Genomic DNA, 23502 nt, shown 5'->3' with positions numbered 1-23502 from the left:
AAAGAAAAAAATAAGACCCCAGGCACAGGACACACAATTTGACGTAATTACAGGTCAGAAGCATTTGGTCTTGGTCAATGTAATTTAGAAATTGATTTAAGCAAGGCTTAGAAAATGTGTTGGATCCCCAAGCACACATTTTTGAGCCTCTAAGGGCCAAGGGGCACTAGCCATCCAACCCAGGGCCTTTTGCTAATCTCAGATGTGGGTGTGTAAATACAAATTAAAATTACTGAAATTATTTCATTTACAGGTGAAATCAGTGAAAATTTTTACGGCTCTTCATCTGGTAAGATTTCTTCCTGGGTTTCCTTAGCTCAGGACCACAAAAAGTTATAATTCAGGCAGGCTTTTAGCAACTGGATCCAGCAGGAATGACCTCACTGAAGCTGTAATGATAAATTTCATTGTTCAGCCATTCTGCCTCCCTAGGCGAAGATGCCTTCCACATCCCCCAGTGTACTTGTGCATTGGAGGAGAGAGTTTGGCAGGGCTGCTCCACAGGTGCTCAGGTGCCCAGAGAGCTGCCTGGATACCCCAGGAGCATCAGCTACATCCCAGCTTTGGACCCCCGGCTCCAAGTGTAGCATTGGGAACAGTTCCTCTTCGTGACAGACCAACCCTTTAGGCATCCAGGACATTTAATCTGCACTAGCACCTGCCTTTATCTCCTTTGGTGCATGTCCTGCCATCCTCCTCCCGGACGTAGCCTTCGTGACACTCGCACCTGTAGCTGCCCACGGTGTTGACACAGATCTGAGAGCACAGGGTCCCGTTGCTCGTGGCACACTCGTCGATATCTGGAGAGAAGCAGAGATTAAAAATGCCCTGTAGCTGGAGGTTTCAGACCTCCAACACAATAAAGGCTTCCTTTAGAGGTAAAAAGAGATTTTGTGGTTAAACAAACAAGTAGTTGGAACACCACAATTGCAATTGAAGCTGGAGCCTTTGGTCTGGAGCTCTGTGCAAGATGCATTATTAGAATTATTAACACACCTAGCATTTTATCAGTGAACATTGTTTGAAAGTCTTCTTGCATTGAAAAGCTCTCATGCAAAGCTCAATCCTGCAAACCTTGGCTCCCTGGCATGGCAAACCACGCAGGGAGGGCAGGACTAGCCACAGCAGGACCACATGTAAATGATCCTGAATTATATACTGGCCGAGTCAAACCCCAAGGATTAGTTTTAGTAATTAGGCCTAGTGATAATGCTTCAATATTCAGTATATATGGCTCACAACCAGCAGGAGGAATTAAAGGAAAAATTACATAAGCCCAACACTTCAAAGTGTTTGGGTGTGTAAGTCTTGTTGTAGGTAATACCTCCTAATAATTTCAGGGAGATCTACATCTCTCAATTCTTAACATAGTTAACTCCCACATTTCTTGTGTGATAATATTGAGAATAAGAAAGATTTCAGATTCAAACTGACTCCTAAAAGTCTGAAGGGAGCAGGATAAATCATTAACCAGGGAAGAGCTCAACATGCTCATCTACCCACCCAGGCAGTAAGGCTTCTCTCTGTTCCTGTGCCTCTCCCGATCATAGCGGTATCCAGGATAGCAAGTGCATAAGACTCTCCCAAAATTATCTGTGCACTGCTGTTCGCAGGGAGCTTCAGCACAGACATCGTAGTCTAAGGGAGAGGAAAACGTGGTTAGGAAAAATACCAAAGTCAGTAGATGGATGTAACTTAGATTGCAAACAATTCACCTCTCTGCTAATTATTATAAAGATGAGTTACATTGTTTTTAAGGACTCAAGGAATGTAGATATAAAACATTCATGAGACATAAGCAAAGGAATATATTAAAACTCTAATTGCTTTTCACAGCTTTACAGTAATTAGACTATTTCTTAAAGCTGTTAAGCAAGAGTCACTTTTGCATTTGGCAGATTTTAGGAGCTCTTTTCACAGAAATATTAAGTTACCTAAAACATTCTTTTAGCTTTCTTCAACAGATTTTTAGGCCTGATAGCAACATTTCTATGCAGAATATTGTGAAAAACCACGAGGTTAACTGCCAAAGCCAGGCAGAAAGTCTATCACAAGGAAAAGTTAATTACATCACATGTTAATTGTTTGAAGCCAGATATAACCCTTCTGGCAAACAGTGCACTGTTACAAACTCATCTCTCTTAACAGCTGCAGTGTGCAGATCAGGGTATGTCATTGAAATCCCAAAAGACTGAAGTCCCTATTTGAAACCCAAAGGAGGGAAAATTTGTTTCTAATTTCACTGCTGTGTAGCAGCAGAACTGAAGACTCAGGGATGGACACCAGAGCACAGTGGGGTTTGACCCACATCCCTGTCCTGTCAGGGGCTGGATGTGGCCCCTGGCATGGTGCTGGTGGCAGGGCTGGGGTGAAGAACAGCTCCCAGCTATGGGTGTGAGGGTTTTGCAGCGGCATGGGGAATATCTGCCAGGAGACCCCAGGACCTCGAATGGCATCTGCTCTCAAAACCAGCTCGGGCACAGCCTGCCCAAGGTGAGGTTTTACACCAAAGCAAGTGGCAGTTTCTGTTACCATTCCAGAGAACATCACCCTGCAGAGAACATCCAGGTGGCTGTGACAATCCAGTGAGTGGGCACTGGGGGCCACAGCAGAAATATCTCATCCATGCCCCAGACCAAACCTGTCCAAACAAAATCTAAGTGGTTCAAGCAAGTTTCCATCAAAGCATGCACTGTGTTTCCATATACATAATTAAAACTCATTATTGACTCACCCTAATGACTAGCAGATACCTCTGAGTATGATGATTGTTCCAAACAATTAAAATGAGCTAAGAGATGGTAAAGCAAATGAAAACACATTTTCTGTACAAAGTATATAGAGTACATGCCTAGCACTGGGGTTAAAAGTGACAGCATGCCAAAATACGGAAAAGCACAAATTGAGACTTAACAAGATGCTGTATCTCACACCAGAACCCCTTAGAAAAAAATGTACTGTTCTAATAGACATACTCCTGTAATAGTGCCAAGCATTCTGTTTGTCATCTCCTAAATAACAGACATCCCTTCTTTCCTTCTTTCTTCCCAAACTGAAGTCTGCCCACAGTGCTGTGGTGGTGAATGACAATGCTAGGACACCCTGCAGTAAACAGTGTCCAACAGTGCAGAGCCATGAAAGAAAATCATAACTTTGCTTTCACACTGCTCAGTCTAGGGGTAGTTTGGACTCCTTAGGTGGGCTGTAAATTCCTATTACATTTGGCACTACTAAATAGTCCTGGCTTTAAAGGATTGCTGGTATTTTTCCTAGGCATGGTTGCAATTTTTGTTTTCCACTGAAACAAAATCAGAGTGAGAACAGGACGGTATGTCCAGCACGGGGGTGAACGAGCTGCTCCTTACCCAGTGTACCCACTCAGGTGTGGGACTTGGCCTATGCCATGTTCAGCTATTCAGAGCAGAGGCAAAACAAGCTCTGGCCTCCCTGTTCTTCTGTGAATAGATGTGCCCCAACAAAATCAGGAAAAACAATGCTGGAAGGGGCCAACTCCCATCACAAGCAGGAGTAGCTATGCATAAACATTTCCTAGTTTTCCTTTTCCTTAAGGGATGGATATGGCTTGCCTAGTAGTCTGGTCCCAAGATGAAATATCCTTGCAGACAGAAAGCTTTTTACTCATATCTAATCCAAACTCCCCTTGCAGACACTTAGGCCCATTATTTTTGTCCTCTTTTCCTCAGCCATAAAGAATAATTTACCTTCCCTCTTGCAGCAAGTTTTCACATACCTAAAAACTCTTATCATGTCTCCCCTCAGTCTCCTTCTTTCTAGACTAAACAATGCCAGTTCTTTTTATCCATCTGTCGCCAAATTTGATGTGACCAGCCTTTGAACGTGTCCACCTCAGCACAGCTCCATCATGTCCATTGCCTCATTTACCTTCACACAAAGCTGCAGAAGGGCCCAGGAAGGACAAATATCCCTGCTGGTGGTCCCACACAGTCAACCCAAATCACACAATAGTTGTAGGCAGGTCCCAGGTCCAGAGCTGCATCCCCAGGGCTTTGGTCCCAGGTAACATGACTTCCCTAGAAGCAGTTCTCTCAACTGAGATTAAACTAGGCAAAAGCTGCTGCACCACCTGTGCATGCTCTGCAGAACTGGAGACGAAATTTCCCTCCTGTGTTCAAACCCCTTGTTTGCCAGCCTAAGCAATGTGGTTTAGGGATGAATCAAAACCATACAATAAGGATCAGGCTGTTCCAGACTGTAGGAAAATGCAAAAGCCAAAGCAGAATAACAAATGTCTCTGTATAAGTTTCAATGAACTCAGAAATGACAATACGGCACGGAAAGTTTACCAAGGAAATTTTTGAAACAACATTACTAAGGAAAGACCAGACTTGACTATAGTTGGCTTGTAATAGAGTATTTTACTCTGAATTCTTCCACAGCCAGCTCAGGAAACAAACCAGCAATAGGAAGGGTGGCCTCCAAAATAAACTACTCCATACTGCATCTGTCCCTTCTTCACTCTGACACCATGGGACAGGACCCAAGACTGGACTTGGCTGGAACAGTGAGTCTCCAAAGCAAAGAAAAAGGAGATCACACAGGAGAAAAAGGTGAGGTGCTGTTCTTTTTATCCACTTTGCTGAACAGGTGGAGCAGGAAGAAATGCTATGGAGAGAATCAGACACACAAGTAACTCCACTCAATGTTTCCTGAGTATCCCTGGTCCTGCAGCTGGAAGCCACAGTGGCAAGGTGAGTACAAAACAGAAGAAATGCAGAAACTGGAGGCAGAGACTCATACTGTACTACACTGATTTCTGTTACTTTTCAAGGGCAGATGAAAAATAACAGGACGAAAACCAATAAGGGACGTGGACAAAGCCACAAGCATTTGGGAAAGAGTCTGTTTAAGGAACAGCTGTCCCAGAAGGAGATTGGTGTGTTCCTCAGGCAGCTATAAAAGCGTGGAAAAGGGAGGATCTATACCTCTGTCAACCCTCCTCCTTGCAGCCACTGCTAAATCATAGAGAAGAGAGGGCTGGAACTACTTCTCTCAGTTTCAATGTGCCAGTACTGGATTAAAATGTGCAGATGTGCTCTAATAAACTCACATCTGTAATGCATTTATGTGTCTGTTTGGAGATATGGATTTCATACAGCTACTCTGTCAAGATTATGCCAAAACAATGTGTGAAGAGCCAAGTGATGTCTTGTAACAGAGTAAGTGAAACGAATACTTCAGTGAATCATGTTTCTTGCCCCTACACCAAGGGCCTGAGATTGTCTCGGCTGTTATAGCAACTGCTGTGGCCTTTGAAGTTCCAGGCAAAATACAGATAAAGCTGAAAAGGGGGAATGGAGAAACAAATGGAGAGAAGCAGAGAATTGAATTAGGGGCAGAAACTCTCAGGTTACTGAAATGCAAAGACAGGATTGGACAAAGTCAGTGGGCACATAATAAAAGCTGCTTTCATAATCACCTAACATCTCAAGAGATGAGAATTAAAAGCCAAAGTAATAAATTGCCATGGCTCTCATTTTATTTTTGCTCCTATTAATTCTCTTGCTGTATCCATTATATTCAGTGAGTAGCCAGTACATAAAATTCTTAAATCCATAGGAAAGCTGGAGGCCAGAATGTAGAGTCCTGGCTTCTTTCCACCCTGAAAGGATTCAGGAATTCTGCCTCCAACACACACAACTGCCTCTTCCAAGTGTCTGTCTCACAGTGGAGCTGTCACCCATATCACACACGCTGAGACAAAACACAGCAAAACCATCAGATGAGGAACTATGTGTGAGCACCAATTTCACCCAAACCCTACCCAGCTCCTCCAGGCACAGGGTCATCATTAGCTGTTTCCCTCTTTTTTTCTTTCTGTCTCCACCCCTATCAGTCCACCAATTGTTTTAGTGTTTCTAGCCAGCAGCAAAGAAGACACAAATTAAAAACAACAACAGCAACAAACCCACAACAAACCCACAAGGATTAGAGTTTGAGTTAGAATCCCTTTTGGTTGGACATTGCAACTCAAAACCAGCTGATTCTCCAGTACATGGATTTGTCACTTTTTTTCCAAAACATCACAGTCACAAACTAGGAAAATTCTCAGACCAAATCAAGGCTTTCCATATATCATCAAATAGAAGAATATGTTGCCATAGATCAACTTTTTAACTTACTTGTTGTAAAAAAAAAGCTTTTTGGCATGTCATTTCTGGGCATTTGCTCCCGCCTGGTAGTTCCCGTGGTCCAACAAATTCAGAGCCAGTTTCATCCCAATCAGATCCATTTTTTCTACTGCATATTGAACTATCCTGATTAAATCTGCATCTTCCTTGGCCCCTGGTGACAAGGAAGCCACACCCATGGGAAATTACAGCAGGACTAACTCACCTACTCACCCTGTGCACTGACAAGTCAAGTCAGCTATACCATATCCGAGGGATAAAAGGGGAAGGGCATCATCCATGAGAGGTGCACAGAGTGCTCCCAGCTACCCAGCCAAGGGCAGAACATGTTCCTCTGTCTGCAGAGCAGCAGGTCATGGCACAAGATCTGTGCAGCCATGTGTACTTAGGGGAGGATCAAGGCTTGGAATGCTAAGCAGCACTCTTGGAAGTTGTTGATCTTTTTATTTTCCCAACAATTTCTGGGAAACAGCTCCTCCCCACACTGATACATGAGATATGGTGAAGCCTGTGCTTCTGTCAGGTCGCTGTTCCAAACAGACAATGTGGAGAAGATGGCAGATGGGGAAAGACAAAAGCATGGGGACATGACGTGTAAGAACAGTGAAATCACATACCTTCAGGGATGCACTGTCCAAGAACAAACTTATAACCCTTACAGCATTTTTTCCTGAAAAACAATAAAATAAATAAATGAATAAATAAATGTATTCTCTATAGATTCGTGCTGCCTTTAGAAATAGCCATAAGTGGATTGTGGATGTGACGAACCAAACAAGACGAGGATCTTGGGCAGCTGGAGTTCAGCATTACAGAACACAACAGGGAAATGCACCACCTGGCCCAGGAGGAATTTCCCATGGCAGCATGTCCAGCTACCTCAGGAGGCAGAGTAGCCCAACACTGACCCACCCAACATCTCAAGTAATTTCCAAAAATCCTGCTCTCTTGCGTTGTCTGGCTGTTGTCTGGGCAGTTCAGTGCTGTCCAAATACACAGCTCAGGTCATCATTTTCATGGTACAGTCAAGGCTGTTTTGAAATATCCATCACTACAATGTGAATCTGCAGGAAGGGGTAAGTCTCAGTGAGGAGTACACAGAGGATAGATGTTATCAGTCATTTCTCATCTTCTAATAGACCTGGAGGAAGTAAACTCAATATATTCGGTACTTCAACTGGAGCAAGAGAGAGTATCTTACATAGTCCGAGGGACAAAATTGCAGGGTGGAGTCAATAGGATCAGACAATTTTTATATGCCTATGACATGAACGAAGTCTGAATGCTGAGAAATTACTGTTTCTGACACACTGGCCAGTAATGACATTTAGGCATCCAGCTAAACCTGCTGGTTTTCTCTCCAGGCATCAAACCACATTCAGTCACCAAGGCTCCCAGCAGCCCTCAGGAGCCTTTACAAATGGCTGTGTGCCTTATCATCCTGAGAGTCTCTCTGCAGGGACCTAGTGACTTTCAAAGGGTCCCAGGTTGGTGACTACCAGGACTGCTCTAAAAGCAAAAAATCCCTGTTGTTCCGTGCATTATTACATTGAGTATACATGAATCTGGGGTGAATCAGTATTTTACAAATACACAGTTTTTTCATGCATTGTGGAAATGCATGAAAACAGGGAAACCATCCATTCTGTCTTTTCCTTTGAATCAATAACTAATGCAGAAGAATGCTAAAGCCGTGTCAGTCACTGACACTACACCCCCCTGGACAACATGTAGCCATCACAAATCATCATTATGTTGAATTTAAATTAGCTATCAGTTGCAACCGATGGCTTAAAACAAACAATGCATTTCTCCAAACAATGTAAAAACAAACTTTGGCTCCCTATTTTACCCTCTTCCTTAAGATTAGCTGGAATATAAATTATGCCTAATGAGAGTTGAACATCTGAAGAGGAAGCCTTGCTTTGTTATGCAAACAGTGGTGCCTCATTAGACTTCTCTCCAAACACTGCTGTGAAGTTTTATCTGCAAGACAAACAAATGCAGGAGGAACGAGTTCAAAGGTGCAGTGGGGAGGCTGTTCACAAGCTGCAAGCCCTGCTGATGGCTTTCCAAGTGCACATTGATCTCCTTCCCTCTGCAGAAGAAAAGAGGTTTCCTTGTAGCTGCTCGTCAGAGGAAGATACAGCCCAGCTTGAGAGGGCTGGGAGATGAGAAGGAGAGGAGGACATCCCTGCCATGAGATGCTGACCTGTGGGGTTGTGCCAGCCAGAGCTAACCAGCCACAGGGAGCAGCAACTTCCATAATTTGTACCCTTCTCCATGGAATTCCCACCTTATTTTCAGGTTTAGGACCAATGAGACCTGTGTCAGCAGATGATGTGATAACCTGCTCCTGGGTAAGAGGTCACCTGCTGGGACCTTGCAGGAACTGCCTCTCTGCTCTCAGCTTGTCTGGTCATGGCTTTTGGCTGCATTAATTGGCTTTCTTGTGGCTAAAGTGAGGTTTTATTTGCCTAGCTGGATTCCCCCGAAAGCCAAACTAATTGCCCTGATCAAACCCTTCTCCCACAGCCATATATTGAGAACCCATCACATGCTAAGTTTCAGCCATTAAATGCTGCCCTGGCACCCTGATATTGCACAGCCTTGTGCTTTAGCTTTCACTTAAAACAACCAGAAAATCATGTCCCCATGGCTGATATCCAAGTGTTTGCTGAAATCCCTCCCTCCAGCAGCTTCTTGCTGCAATGGGTTCCACAGTAGGATGAGATGGTTTTCAGCGTCTCTCTCAAATTTTTGTTGGAATTTTCCCAAGCCTTACTGATAAGGGGATTTTGAAATATTCTCTAAATGTGTGAAGATTTTTCTGCATTGTGGAAGTTTTAAATTATACTTAAAGAAGTGTTTAGAAGAGGGATGCCATGAATTCAGACCACATTCCACATCATAATCTCTTCCCAGTTAAAAGTTACAGATCTCTGCATTAGTGCAGCCTGTACTCAACAGCACCCTTATCAGCATGATTTCGCCAGAACTGCTACTTTAGGGTTAATGCAAAGGAAATACAATACAATGCCTTTTTCTCTGAACATTACATTGCAACCCTGGGATTCCTGCATGCTTTAGCTTTCTACATTCTTAAAGTGAAATCTGTCAAAATGATGGACACACGAGCATTAGCAAAGGCATTTTAATAGCAACACTCATTTTCAGACGTCCAGGCTGACATGTCTAATCAACGTTGCACAGCAGCAATCTCGTTGTACATAATGAGAGGTAAGAAGGGGTTCCTACTGATAATTTTAGCTACTGGATAACTTTCAGCAAGGTGGTTGCCATGCAGCTGTACATGTGGCCATGCATGAAACACAAACACATGGCTGTGGGTTTGAAGCTCTACCACTAAAACCTGGAGCCCTGGGGAAATTATGTTGATTTGTTAACCTGAAATCTGGTTTACAGAGGATGAAGCTTCTGGCAGACTTTTATCTGTTGCAGCTTTAAATGGGGTACTTCAGCAATTAAAAATGCAGTAACTTTTGATTCTCATGCAATCTTCACTCAGGAATAAGAACCACCCCAAACTGACAGAGGGTTTGGGGCACCATGATTTTTTTAATGCAGCATTCAGCTTTTGGGGTTGTAAGAAAATCTGTAATGATAGGGACACCCCCAAAACCAAGTCATGCCTTATTTTTTCTGGTGGGTACCTGATGGAAAAAGAGGGAGACATTGTGTTCCTACCCTCTGCTCTGGAGTTTGAGATGTTTCTAGAAGACCAAACGCCAGAAAATGGGATTTAGGGTCAAACAGATCTGTGACTAGGCAGATCTGTGGCAGACAGTGGCAGATCTGTCTTTTTTTCAGGATTTGTGGCCTATTACCTTGCAAACTGAGAGAGGAGGTGAGTTTTCCAGGAGCTCCCCTGTGTCCCACCACCCATACCCCCTCCCAGAGTGCCCAGAACACAGAAGGGTGCATCAGCACAGCACCCCTGCCCCATTCTGCAAAGCAGTAGCTGCTTGATAGCATCGCCTCAGACAGGCAGGACGAGAGGCAAGATGGGAGGAATGTGGCTTAATTAAGCCACTGCTTTATTAAGTTAGCTTATCTGGCAGCTATCAGCAGTAAGTCATCCAGCAAGGACCATGTTTTTTTCCCATAATTGCTTCCACCTGGCGCAGAGCTGCCGTCACCCCAGCCCACCTCCTGCTCTGCACGGGAACCGCAGCGATGCCGGAGACACCGAGCAGGGCAGGCTGAACCCAGAAAATAAATACTCTGTGTGAGAGGGGAGGGAGTCACTCAGGGTCCTACAGCTGCTGAAAATCTTCAGAAATGCAAACAATAACAGGATAAACATTTTAAATTATAATTAACCTGCATCTGTTTGCAGTAACATGGCAGTGAGTTGGGTTATAACAACAGCTGCTCCGTGCGTTTATTGAGGTTTTGGAGAGGCAGCTCTAAATTTCTGCCATGAGTCATGCTGAAAAAGATACATGGTCATCATTTAGTGATAGAAAAAAGGGAACACAAAGGGGAAATGCAAAGAGAAGATGAAAAATACATGTTTTATACTGGTTTCAGACTAAACATACTATGTTAAGGAAGCTCTTGCTAAAGATGTCAAAGTAGAAAGAGAAGAGTCTGCTCTAGGAAATATTATCCTCCTAGGAGCAAAGCAGACACAGAAATCTCTATGCTGAGCCTGAGAGTGAGTTCTTAGGATAAAATATTGCCCTTGCTTTATCCCTAAAATGCTGCCAGGCAGTCAGTGAGCAGGCTGACTCCTCCCAGACAGAGGTAGTTCAAGAAGAGGAACTTTACCTCCCAGTTACTGGGGCTAGGAGAGCACTCACGGAACAGTTTCTAGAGCTCAGCTGAGACCTGAGGTCATGCCACTGGAAGATGAAGCTACTCCCTAGGTGGCCAAGCAGGTAAAATCCCTACTCTCCAAAACACTCTTTCTGATCTATGAATATCAGATCAGTTCCAATTTAGGGGGCAAAAGAGATGCTTAGGATTTCATACAGATTTAAATAGATCAGCACTGTTCTTTCAAGTTGGTACAGGTAGAAAGCAATCATAATACACTCAAGAAATGTCTTTAAATAAAAAACCAATTACCTATTGGGGAAGGGGAGGACTTTTTTCAATACCAGACTTCTTCAGCCTAAATCATAACTTGAACTTAGAAGAACTTGTGCTGTGTTCTGAAGACCTGCCAGTTACACCTGGCATGGTGTTTTTAATTGCACAAAGGGTCTTTGTTAGATCCCTCTCCTTATTGTTCCTGCCCAGTGTTTCTTTTTTGATCACGCTGGCTTTGAGAAATAAATGGTGTAGCAAAAATGCAAATGTAAAATACAGAAATGAAAGCACAAAAAATAATTAGACATCTATAAATGCAAGACAGTGAGGTACGCTAAAAACAAGCCTAAAAAAACCCAACCAAGCAGCAAACTCACTTTTCTTCCATATGAAATCCAAATGAGCAACAGGTTTGTCTGCCAAAGCACGCACAGACAAAGCCCATCTGCAGCACAAGTGCAGCAGCTCAGTAGCTGTGCACAGTTTCGCCGTAATTCACATGGAGAGAAGATTTATGTCAACATGGTGTAAAACTGAAGCAATACACTTTATTTTTGTTTGCCTTTCTGTGGGACACATACCGAAATCTTGAGTAAGAGGGGATGGCCTCCCTGCAGACACTTGCTCAGCATACACTTTGCCACGATTTCCAGACTTAGTCCTTTTTCACAGTTTTGTAAAGAGATAATTTATGTTCACACTGGGTGTAATGCAAGGTCCAAGGCCAGCCCAAGCCCTTCCTGTCATCATCCCAGCTGAGGGGAAATAACCCAAACACAGTGAAGTCTTCCAATACTGCAGCACCTATGAGTGCTGTGGGTACCTGTGTGCTTCTTTATTTCTCTTAACTGACTGATCAGAGCAGGATTTGCCTGAACAACCCTGGGGAACTCAGACCCCTGAGAGCAAGCCACTGCAATTTACTAGCTGATTTCTGTAGAAGTAAAATTTTCAGTGGTAAAAGCATCGCCTGAAACCAACTCTTGTTTTTTGTTAGCTATTAAAGTAAAATAATTTTGCCCACATATAATGGTTTTCTTTTTCTTAGCAGGGAAAAAAAACCAAAACGCCCTGCTATCTGCTCTTTTGCTCAACTCTGGCTATTAAGACAGATACCAGAAATGAAATCACATTCCAGTCATTGCTAATGGGAAGGTTTTGATAAGATTCACAGTTCCTGGACTTCTCTTGTGTCAATGCAAGCCAGGGACCAGATCCTCCCCTGGAAAAAGCCACATACCTCTCTTGACTCTAAGGAACTGTGCCAGTGCTTACCCTGGGAGACCCTGACTGATGCTCTTGAAAGCTTTCAGACACGCTCCTTGGCTGCTCCTTACTGTTAACTGACCCCTTCCCTCCTCCAAGTGCTGTTTCATGTCATCTTTTTATGGCCCAAGTAATTTTTATGGTGGCAGAGCATAAACTGTAGCTCCTTCTTCTCAGAAGAGAACTTCCAAACAAATATGATGGTTTACAGCCCCTGCTGAGCACAATATTTGTGAATGCTTGAAGCTCATTCCTCTATAGAAGAGAAAAGAAATGCTTTGAGGTGTGGGAGAAGCCCTCTACCCTGCATGGGTATCAGTGGGGCTGGGAGGCACTGACCTGCATGAAACTGAAAGATGCAAAAAAACCAAAACCTCACAGGTCTCACAAATTTAGGTACCAATATAAAAGTAGATTATTTTTGTAGGAAAACCTGGGCCTCTGTTCTCCATGGGAACAGTGCAGGACACCTCTCCCAGTGGGGTTTGTGGTTTTACTTAAGTAAATGAGATGTGGTGAGGTATTCAGTAGTGGTTTCAAACAACATCAATGCAGGGACACCATTCTCCCAACACATCCCCCTGCATCAGCAGATCAGCACTCCCAGGAGACCATCTTTTTTGGACTTTCTTAGGGCTTCAGGATACAGAGAAAGGGGTTGATGTGAAAATCCTGCAGGCAGCCACAACAGAAAAACATTTCTCATGAGCTTCTGTTCATTGCAGAAAGAGCTGACAACTAAACCTCAGCTTTCTATCTCTCTTTTGGGCAGAAGAAAAAGACCTTTGGAAACGTTTCCCGTGATCCTCCCTTTCAATGTGTAACTTAAAGATGCTGCTATTGTGAAACATAAAGATGCTGTTGGGATTTCCACATGGGTCACAGAGACCACGGTTCCACGCTTTTGGGGAAGCAATGACTCTGTGCAACAGGGCCAGAACCAACAATTTCCCTGGTCGGTTCCTGGCCCAACCAGAGCCACGGGGATGCAAACACATTGACCAAGCACAGGCTGATCAGCATCTTTTTCTGCAGAGCAGACCAGCTGGCAGTACTGGTAACCATCAGGGCCTGTGTCTCACTTAGCATACCAGTGTCCAAAAATGACTGAATAAAAGTCTGCTTGCAAATGTCCCCTTAGCAAAGAAGGAAACTCTCAGCAGGAAAATGTTACACAACTTGGAAAAGGTAATGACCTCGGCCACCATTGGAAAAGCCATTTTTTGGATATTTTACATGTAATGCATGTAAGCATCATCCTCGAAATCACATATGAGATCCCTTCAAGTGCTAGACTGTACTTTCTTCCACTCTTTCCTGGATTTTTATTTCATAGTTGTTTTTTTCATAACACAAGGGAATGCTCATGTGGTTTATCACTAGACAACATGTCAAAAATAGCAGAATGATTAAATAAAAGGCTTTTGACTGTTTTCATCTGCTTAGACTCAGCTGTCAGCTTTGTCTTGCTCTCTTTTCTAACAAATTTTTTTATTTTCTGGCATTGTACCAAGAAAACGATTTTGTTTAGTTTTGCAGGTGAAGTTGGTATGGATTCTGCAGAATCCAAGTCAATGTTTGACAGGTAGGAAATCTGAGGAGAAGAAAAAAAGGAATTTTATACAATGATAGCACTGTTTGCATTTAATAAAAGGTCTAATGAACTGGCAAAGTATAATGCAGCCTCATAAATATATAGTCATGTCTATGAACAAGTAGCCTACTAAATATCAATTTAAATGATCCAAGATTAAGCTTGAGTTTTAAAATAACTCACTGCTTTGAGATCTAAAGCATGAGAATCGAGCAAAAGTCCTTTTTTCCACCATCTCTGACTTCCAGTTAGAGGACTAGGAGCCAAATTTCCTTCCAAGTCTGTAAGTAGTATGTTTTGCTGATGGCACACATTCAATTATTTATCTAACCCAAGGTGAGCCAGAGTACAGAACTAATCACAGCACATCTGTCCTGTCTCTTGGATTTTTTAAACTTCCATGACTCTTCATTTCGTAGCTCCAATTTCCTACCAAGTGTCCATGTGAGATAGAGAGCAATAAATTCCATTTCATGAGGGAAGGCAGAGCCAGAGCAGCGCTGCGAGGAGCTGCACTCATGGGCTGGCTGCTGTGCTGGTGCTCGGTCGCTGGAGTCAAACAGCCACTAATTGCTGGCAAGCTCTCAGACTTACTGAATCCAGCCCAATGCAGCCCTGTTTATATAGCATCTCTCATCAACAAGATCACAAAAATGCTGCATAAGCAATGTCTAATAAACTCCTTTAGGTAAACAGCAAAAGGAAAGCTCCTTTTACGCACGCATGCACAGAAAAACACATCACACAAACTGTGCCAGGAAGTCAGATCTCTAAAGCTGGATCTCCAAACAGGACATAAATCCCAATTAACCTTCAGAGACAAGCCAGTCACTCTGTCTACATTTACTTACTGGAGTGCTGATATTAAAGGGCCTGATCCTGGTTCTGCTGCAATCCCTGGCAGGAACATGTGTCAGATTGGGAACAGGATCTGACCAAGGCTCAGGATGCTGGGTGAGGACATGCTCAGCTCTGAGGATGTGCTACAATTGGACTTCTTGGAAGAATAGTTCCAGAAAATCACTCAGACATAAACTTGATCAAGTCTTGCTGACAGTTGTCTTTGAAACAGTTGCAAGACTCATCTTGGTTTTGATGGATTTGGGATGTGACATCTACCACTGTTCCTGTACTCTCCCCCAGGCACAACATCCATCTACACCTTAAACATCCATCTGCACCCTAGACACAGACCTAGACACTTAATCCAGATATTTGATAGGTCTTTTAATTTGTTTTTTTGAATGGTTTTTGAAATTCCACTCCAGGAAAAAGTAAGTAAATAAGTCTAGCCAGGCTAACACTTCCAACTTAAATAGCCTAGAAATGGGGACAGCCAAACACAAAGCCTTCAGCTTTTAAGAAGTCAAATAGCATGGAAAAACACTTGAAGAAAGATACATCTTCGAGCACCTTTGAGCTGTGATTAGTCCTGTACTCTCCACACTGACTCTCCATGATGTCCAGACGATATTGTGGTTTCCATCACTTGGCTGGAAACTGACAGGGGGAGGATGATGTCTGCATTTGGATACTCTGCTTCTCTGTGGAAAGCTCATGGTGAAAGGACAAGAGGCATGCAGGGCACAGAGGTTTATGTGGATTGCTCCTGATTTCTGGGACAATGTGAAAATCTCAATGGTTACTCCCCACACCATCTATAGATAGGGGGTATGTGATGGCTCCTCTCTTCAGAGCGCACTTTGTGCAAAAGGCACAAAGCAATCTAATTTTATACATTGTGAATCACATAAGGATGCTTAACAACGCCTTATGCCTATGAATTTTTATCCTTCCAGAACTGGCTTAGAGTCACTGGGGCATGACCCTGCTTCAGCACAGCTGAGGGGATTTTTAAGGCAAGGTTTCAGCCAAGCAACAGAAACAAAACTCCTATAATTTTAGAAAAATAGATTCACAGCATAATTTGAGTGGCAAGGGACCTTCGGAAAGACTGTGATCCAAGTGCACCTGACAGCAGAGAACTGCTCAGAGACTTGCCCAGATGAATGTTGAATGTCTTCGGGGATGGAGATTGAGATTGCATCACTTCTCTGGGACCCTCTTCTGAATGTTTAACCACTTCACTGCCCATTTTCTCCTTTATATCTGCTTAAAATGTCCCTGCTGCAACCTGTGGCTTTTGTCTTGTGTTGTTTTGCAGTGCACCTCTGATGAAGGTCTGGCTTCATCTTCTCAATACCCCCAGTATGTCTTCCTTGAACCTCCCCATTAGTTAGTGGAAGACATCAATTAAATTCACCCCTAACTCCCTCCTCTCCAGACTGAGCAGACACAGATCCCTTGGGCTCCCCTTGAATACAATGTGCTCCAGCCCCTGAGCATCTTGTCTCCAGCTTGGTGAGTGTATGAAAGTTCACATAATCAATTAAAAAATAACATTAGCAGGTATTCTTTAAAAATACAAAAAAAATGGATACAAACAAAAAACTTTAAAAAAAAAGGGAGGAAAAAAAGGGTAATCTTTTAAATTCCAATTAAATTGGAGCTTTGGTCCAATCACTATTTTGTCTCCCCACTTCATCTCCAAATGGAAGTTTAAAAGAAGAAAAGCTGACAAAAAAGGTAGTAAAACTTGAATGAAATACAAACAATACTATTTTTTTTTCATTAAAGTATTGTCAATAGAAGAGTTGGCTGGTTATCATCACTATCTAAGCAACAAGAACTTGAAGCTGTTTTTTAAATATAATTTCAACATCAATAGCAGCAATGGAATTAAGTTCTTAGTGTAAGCCCTTGGAAATATCTATAAAGATATTAAAAAGATAATATTTCAAGTGTTCACTGATCCAGATGTTTCGCTCTTTTTCCCCTCTGTTTTATTGTTCCCAGAGAAGACCTTATAAATGCTGAAACTGCTTATTAAGTATACAGACTTAATGAATTGGACAAGGGAAGAAATAATTCTTAACATTACATGTTCACAAGTCAGACCCATGTTTATTGTCAACGGAGATGATAGCAAAATACTCTCTGTGCAGAGAGTAGTCTCTTTTAGGATAGAGTCTGTCTCCATGAACCACTTCCAGCATACTGAAAAGATTCATTTCTAAGACAACGCAGTATGAAAGTTTGTTGAATTATGTAGTGATGCTGTACCCTGGCCCCAGTGCCAAGGCTTATTTTTGGAGCCACACATCTGCAGGTTATTTGTTGCAGGATGGGGTGGATGGAGCAAATCCTTAAACAATTTCCTAAGTAGAGAAGCATTACTGGAACGAGCAGTTGTTTACATGGTGTCACAGGAAGGCCTGGTATCTGGGATGTGCACTGGTGTCGGAGCTGCCTGGATAGCTGAGACTACTCCACTTATGCTGCAGTCAGCAGACAGTGAGAAGTTCACAAAGCAGCTTTTTGATGTGGCACCCAGCTCCTCCGTTCAAAGTGGCAGGAGAAGGAATGCCATCCAGCCATGGGCTGCCGTGATTTTGGCACGGAGCGAGGTGCCCCCTCAAAGCCAGTACATCCCACTCTTTAATTTATAAACAAATGAGTGACTAAGACAGTTCCAAACATAAAAAGCAAAGCTATTTTCAGAAACTTCCCCACATTTCCCCACCACGCTGTGTCCTACACAGGGCTCAGCTTTCAACCCAGCCTGAGCCAATTGCCTGTTGGCCACGTACTAATTGCAGGAGCGATCACACCATGCCCTAACTGATCAAACCACTGCCCCACTCCCTGGTTTTATTGCCTAATTTAATGGGACTGGCATTGGCTGCTGCTCTTCTTTCTCATTCTGCTGCTGGAATATGGTTTTAGCTCTGAATAACCTGCTGAGGTTGAACACAGGGCTTCAATGAGATGCTGAAATGCTATTGGGAAAACTCACCTCCATTTTACTCTGTATACTTGATATTTGCAGCCATGTTCCAATTGAAAGATTCTCCTCCCCCCTAGTCCCCTCTAACCCACTGCCTCAAAAATAGGGATGAGGTCTGCTACCAGGCATGGCACCCAGGCAGCCTGAGGCTGCAGGATGAAGAAGCATTTTGCTCTGGACAGCTATGAAACACTGAGAGCAAAGAAGCAGAAATGGGCCAAAGGAAATTGGACCTGTTGTGGGGCAAAACCTTGCTGCTGGGTCAGACTTCTTCTGAAGGCAAAACCTTTTGGGATGCACAAGGGAGGTGAGAGGAAAGGTCACAACCCCAAATCTGGACCCTCCCATCCTCAGGTGGGCAGTGAAGATGTGGTCCCAAGCTGGTGAGGGTGGCTTGTGATGGATGCATGGAAAGCCTCAAGCATGATGAATTCTGAGAGGAAGCCTGATGTCTTGCAGCACTGTGCAATTGCCCTTGTATTAATTACACCTCCCATTAAAATGGGGTCATGTTTTCAGATACTGATGCCTGCAGGCATTCACCAAATTTGTATTACTTCACCCTCTCCTAAAACCAATGCACTCTGGGGGATGACTCTGCCGGAGCTGGTAGAGCAGTTCCAGTTCCAGGCAGCAACTCAAAGCTGCAAGTGCTGGAGTGACTCTGGCATTTGGAGCACCAAAAAGGGCTCAACATTTGGGCTCAAAAGTGAAAAAACCTGACACCAGAGTGAGAACAGAGTCAGGGTTACTGACCAATTTACCCAGGAAGACTGAGTAGGCCCCTCAGTTTGTCCCATTTCATCAGGTTTCCCCTCCCTGCAGTTGATCCTGGACAACTGCCCTACACACCAGCCCAGTTGTGACATTCAGTGGTTTTGTCTGTGACTGCAATGTCTTTTAAACTCATTTGAAAATGTTTGTTTTCTTCTAGTGATGGGACTTTGCTTTGTCTGCCTTACTTCCGTGACCCACGATGAGGGCAAACATCCTGCTGGGTGTCAGTTTTAAGACGTGCTTGCTGCTGGTCATGTTCTTGTTTGCCTGTGGGAACCCTTCTCTCCCCATTACTTTTGGTATCAGCTTTTGGTATTTCTCTCACAATGTCACTCTTTTGAATACTAATTTTGGTGGTCTGGGTCAGGCGGCTGTTTCTTGATAATGCTCAGTGCCACATTTCTGGTTCTTCCTTTACCATTAGTATATTTAAGGCATTACAGCATAAATATCTTGCTACTGTAATGCCTGTTCATACCTAGGAAATATATGGAAAAATGGTCCTTGTGGTAGGACCTGGGCCTGCCTGCACAGCCCTCACTGGAATGGCACCATAAAGCTGAAAATTTGGTGTTGGTAAAAAAAGTTATACAGCTGCTATCATATGTGCCTTCATTTCTGCTAATGCTTTATTCTCTGTACAGTATTTAAACATCTTTTTCATGTCACAGCAGACATGGCTGAGAGAAGGCTCAGGAAAAACCATGACCATGGTCATAGGCAAGAGTCATCACCTTCATCTAAAGTAAGCCACCAGGGAAAGTTTGGGTGATTTTTTCCTATTAACTTATCCTCCCGTAATATGTTTCATGCTGTGTCATTACTAAGCTTCCAGAAATTTTCAAGCTGATGTTGCACTTAAATAAGTAAATACAAAGTGACTGCTAAGGAAGTTTAGGAGATAAGAGAGCAGTATATTTTTTCTGACTGGCTTATTATGACTGGTGTAACTGTGGGTGACAGTCACTTTGGCTCTCCATGAGTTAAATTCAGTTCCTCCTGGAAAATGGAAGATGTGTCCAAAATTGGTCTTGCAGGTAATCACACTGTACACTCAAGGCATCTGTCTGTGCTAGCCTGTAGAGACAATGTTAAATTTAGACCTGAGGCTAAATCAGTATCAGTAAAAACAAGATTATAATTGCTAGATTCATCCCTCAGAACGTCCATTTTGAGTTTCTGTTCCTCTCAGAATATATATTTTGTGTCACTTTGTACTGCTTCTGCATTACCACCTATTTATCTTATGCAATACTTGTGCATTGCCTTTGAGTACACTGTTCACACTAGAATACTTTTACAGAGGTAGTATTTTATGCAGAATAAAACAAACTAATTGTTTTCTTTCCTACTCTATTCACAAGTTGGTTTTTATTTCTGAGACACTCCAAGGAGGAAAATCCAACATTTTTACTGGCTGAGATATCAATCTGATTCTGTAAGGCTGTTTGAAAGCACTATAATATAACTGGCTCACTCTAATATATTTGGAATAAAGTTTTGGCATGTGGTGTAAAGCATACTCCCCCAAACCCATGAGTGCAAACAGCAAAGTGAAATCAATACTGTGTGCATTCCTTGAGAAATTTCACCTTGGTTTGGATTTTTTTCCCACCTTTCCTACTAATGAAGTGCTTGTTCATCAGTGTTACAGCCCAATGGGCACAGTGTGTATTACAATCTCACCATCTGCATCATTTACATTCCCAAATGTGGAATCTCAGCCAGATGTCTGACTTATCTCCAAGGCGCTGACTTCAGACATATGGTTTTTATTTAAATGAATCACAATACTAACAGAAATCCAGTATCTATTATCTGTCACAATTGCAGATAATAACTCAGAATAAATTTAACTTGAGCTTTTTATTGTTGCCCACATAGACAATTCTGTGGATGAATCTCCTAAAGTGCAATAATAAAAATCAAATGAAAGTTAAGGCACAACGTTAAGCAGAGTAGTTCATTATAGGAGAAGTTTCAGATTCTATTGCAAACAGAAGAAAAATGCACAACCTTTAGTAACACAGAGATCCTGAAGCAATGCACGACACCGAGACACAATTCAATGCCAGGACATTAGGTAACCCCAAGCCATAGTTCTGTTAATTCCTTTAAGGGTCCAGCAAAACCCAGTGCACTGGTGCTCTGTACTGATGATTGCCATCAGGTGTGGGGGTTTTATAACCTGAAAACAGCATCACACTCTCCTGTTTGCATGCAGAGCTTGAAGGTTCTATTCAAAACTTGCGTGGTGTTTGCTGGCACAAAATAAAATGCACACTTTCATTTAGAAATGTGTCTCTATTATTTTGCTCTGACTTGGATTTCTGGACCTTTCCACACTCTTAATTAGTAGTGGTAGGAGTAATAATATGTTTTACTTCCATGATGTTAACCACTAGGGTATGAATGTTGCAAATAGAAACTAAGTTCAAAATAAAGAAAATTGATCGTTCCTTACTCTGATTCTTTTTCTTCCCACTTTGATAATTCTATGATTCTTATTCCTTCAATTTGCTACCAAATAAACACCATTCTTTACCTTTCACAGAAGAAAAGTATTGATGCTTACACTATATTGACATCAAAATGTGCCTGTCACAAACCAGAATCCCAAATCCTTATGCAAACCCTGATCAGAACAATTGTTTCGGACTGAATGTATTTTCAGCTATGACAGGATGCAAGGACAGTGTGAGTGCAGGAAAATCAAAGCCATCACATTCCTTATTATAACTGTACACAATTTCCTGTGAAATAGATGATTTTCATATCAAAACCACCATGACAGCATGCACAGGGACAAATGTGCACTAGTACAGGTGCCTCTGTCTTCCTCAGGGAGGGACAAATGCTTCTGGAGAGCATCTCATCCTGGTGGTGGCATGGCAAAACTCCTAAGCCCAGCGCCTTGCTTGAGACATGCAAGCAGAGAAAACCTGGACTTCAATGCCTCAGATTCCACCAGAGCCAAATGATTTCTTTAAAATCTTTCAGAGCTCCACTCCTAGGGAAGGTGGTCAAAGGCCATGAAATGATGAAATTTGCACCAAAACCAAGAGGAGGAGATGGCCTCCTTGCTCACTCTGCTGACAGTGTCCAGCCACGTCCCTTCTGGGGCGGGAAGACCCCACAGAGGCACCTCCTCAGCCCCAAGCACCCCTATGCACAGATGCATCGCCCCATGTGGGAGGCTGGGAGTGTGCCTGTGGTTTGACAGCCAAGCATTGTGAACCCAGAGCTCCCCCAGAGAGGGGTCAGCCTTGAGGGAGCTCCTAGGGGAACTCTGTTTGCAGAGCTGGAGACAAGGGCAGCCGCCCCCTCAGCTGTGCAGCTCCTCTGACTCTCCCTGTGGGTTCAGCTGTTTCCTAAGCCAGGGAGAGTGCAATACTAAAAAATCATTGTATCTGGACCTCTCAGGAAACCCTTCCAGAAATGGAACTGGAAAAAACCTCCAGACTACAATCATGCAATTAAACACTGAATCACAACAGAGAACCACAGAAGCCCAGTGAAAAATATGCTGGCATGTGGTTAATGTTGGCTTTTCTTAATCCGTGAGTGCCAAACCCCTTTGTATGTTCACAAGGTCACTGTCATGTGCAATGGTGACTTTATTTCTCACCACTCCCTGAACAACAAACTCCCTTTCAGTGCTGCTTGAAGCCATCAGAGATTATGCTTGTCTGCCTGCACATTTTCAGCCAATGTCCAACTTAACTACTTCATCTGCCAGAATGTTTCAACGATGCAGCCCTGCAGAAGATGGGGTCAGGGCACCACATTGACACACCATGGGCTGCTACAGCAGCTCAGTGCCAGCCCTGAGAGGGGACTCTGCACCATCCAGGAGTGCTGGTGGATGTTTAAGGGGGGACAACTGTAAAACACAGGCTGGGGTGAAGAATCGTGGGAATTGGCTCTGCAGTCATTATGTCTGGATCTTTTCTAGCCCAGTGTGGAATGTGTATACCTATGACAGGGTCCATTAATAAACCCCTTGAGCTGAGGGTGCTCCACCCCCAAGCACAGACCATAACTAGCCTGATTCTTCTCCAACAGCTTGTGCCAGGAAGCTTCAAGCACTGCTCTGTTCACTACCTGATGACATGGGTACTGGCCTCACAGGCAAACAGCTTGAATCTCTGAATTTTCATTGATTCAATTCACTGCTCACAAACAGTGTAGTGCAGTAGTGCTCAAAGGTGCCCAAGCAAGTTTTGAACATGCTAGTGTGGGCCTGGAAGTGGGGCAGCTGCCTGAATCCATCACTCTGCCCAGACATTACTCTGTGCTGATATATTTCCTTGTTCTATGGTTTTGGGGACAAAACAGGGACAATAGGATTTTTATTTTGCTTTTATTGTTATCACCACAATGACACTAAAGCAGCCACTCTGATTAGTTCCTGCCAGGGTATGATCTTTGGAGTAAATGCTGCTGAGGATTGAAAAAAGTGGCTGATAGTTTTGCTTGAGGAGCAAGCTCATGGCTTGAGATCGCCCCCTTTAATATCACCTATGCAATGCACAAAGTCCAGCTGAAGCCTCCTGCCCTTGAAAGCTGTGCAACTGTTTAGGTGTTGTCTGATGCCACCACAACTGTCCTCTATGGAAGGATGGGCAGGACTGGTCTGCCCTTCCATGAGTGATAAAGCAGTTAAAAGAACATATGAGGTCTTATAAAAATGATGAATTCACTTTCCACAGAGAGTCCGGTAAGTTTTATGCTGCTACCTACAAAAATGTCAACTGCTCAATTTCTCATTGGGATTTAGCTGTTGCATT

General features: G+C 43.2%; 1 protein-coding gene across 1 annotated transcript in view; it reads right to left on the bottom strand.

Annotated features, from left to right (window-relative positions):
• The window catches only part of CCBE1 (collagen and calcium binding EGF domains 1), a 95881-nt gene that overhangs the window by 17856 nt on the left and 54523 nt on the right, over positions 1-23502 (bottom strand). The window contains exons 3-5 of the mRNA XM_058823597.1: positions 6788-6840; positions 1504-1638; positions 663-800 (exon numbers count right to left, since the gene is read on the bottom strand). Coding sequence (XP_058679580.1) covers positions 663-800; positions 1504-1638; positions 6788-6840 — 326 coding nt within the window. The remainder of the gene's footprint in view (positions 1-662; positions 801-1503; positions 1639-6787; positions 6841-23502) is intronic.

This window comes from Ammospiza caudacuta, chromosome Z (genome assembly GCF_027887145.1).
Source record: "Ammospiza caudacuta isolate bAmmCau1 chromosome Z, bAmmCau1.pri, whole genome shotgun sequence".
NCBI lineage: Eukaryota > Metazoa > Chordata > Aves > Passeriformes > Passerellidae > Ammospiza > Ammospiza caudacuta.
The sequence above is the reverse complement of the archived record's forward strand: the minus strand, read 5'-3'. Positions and strand labels throughout refer to the sequence as shown.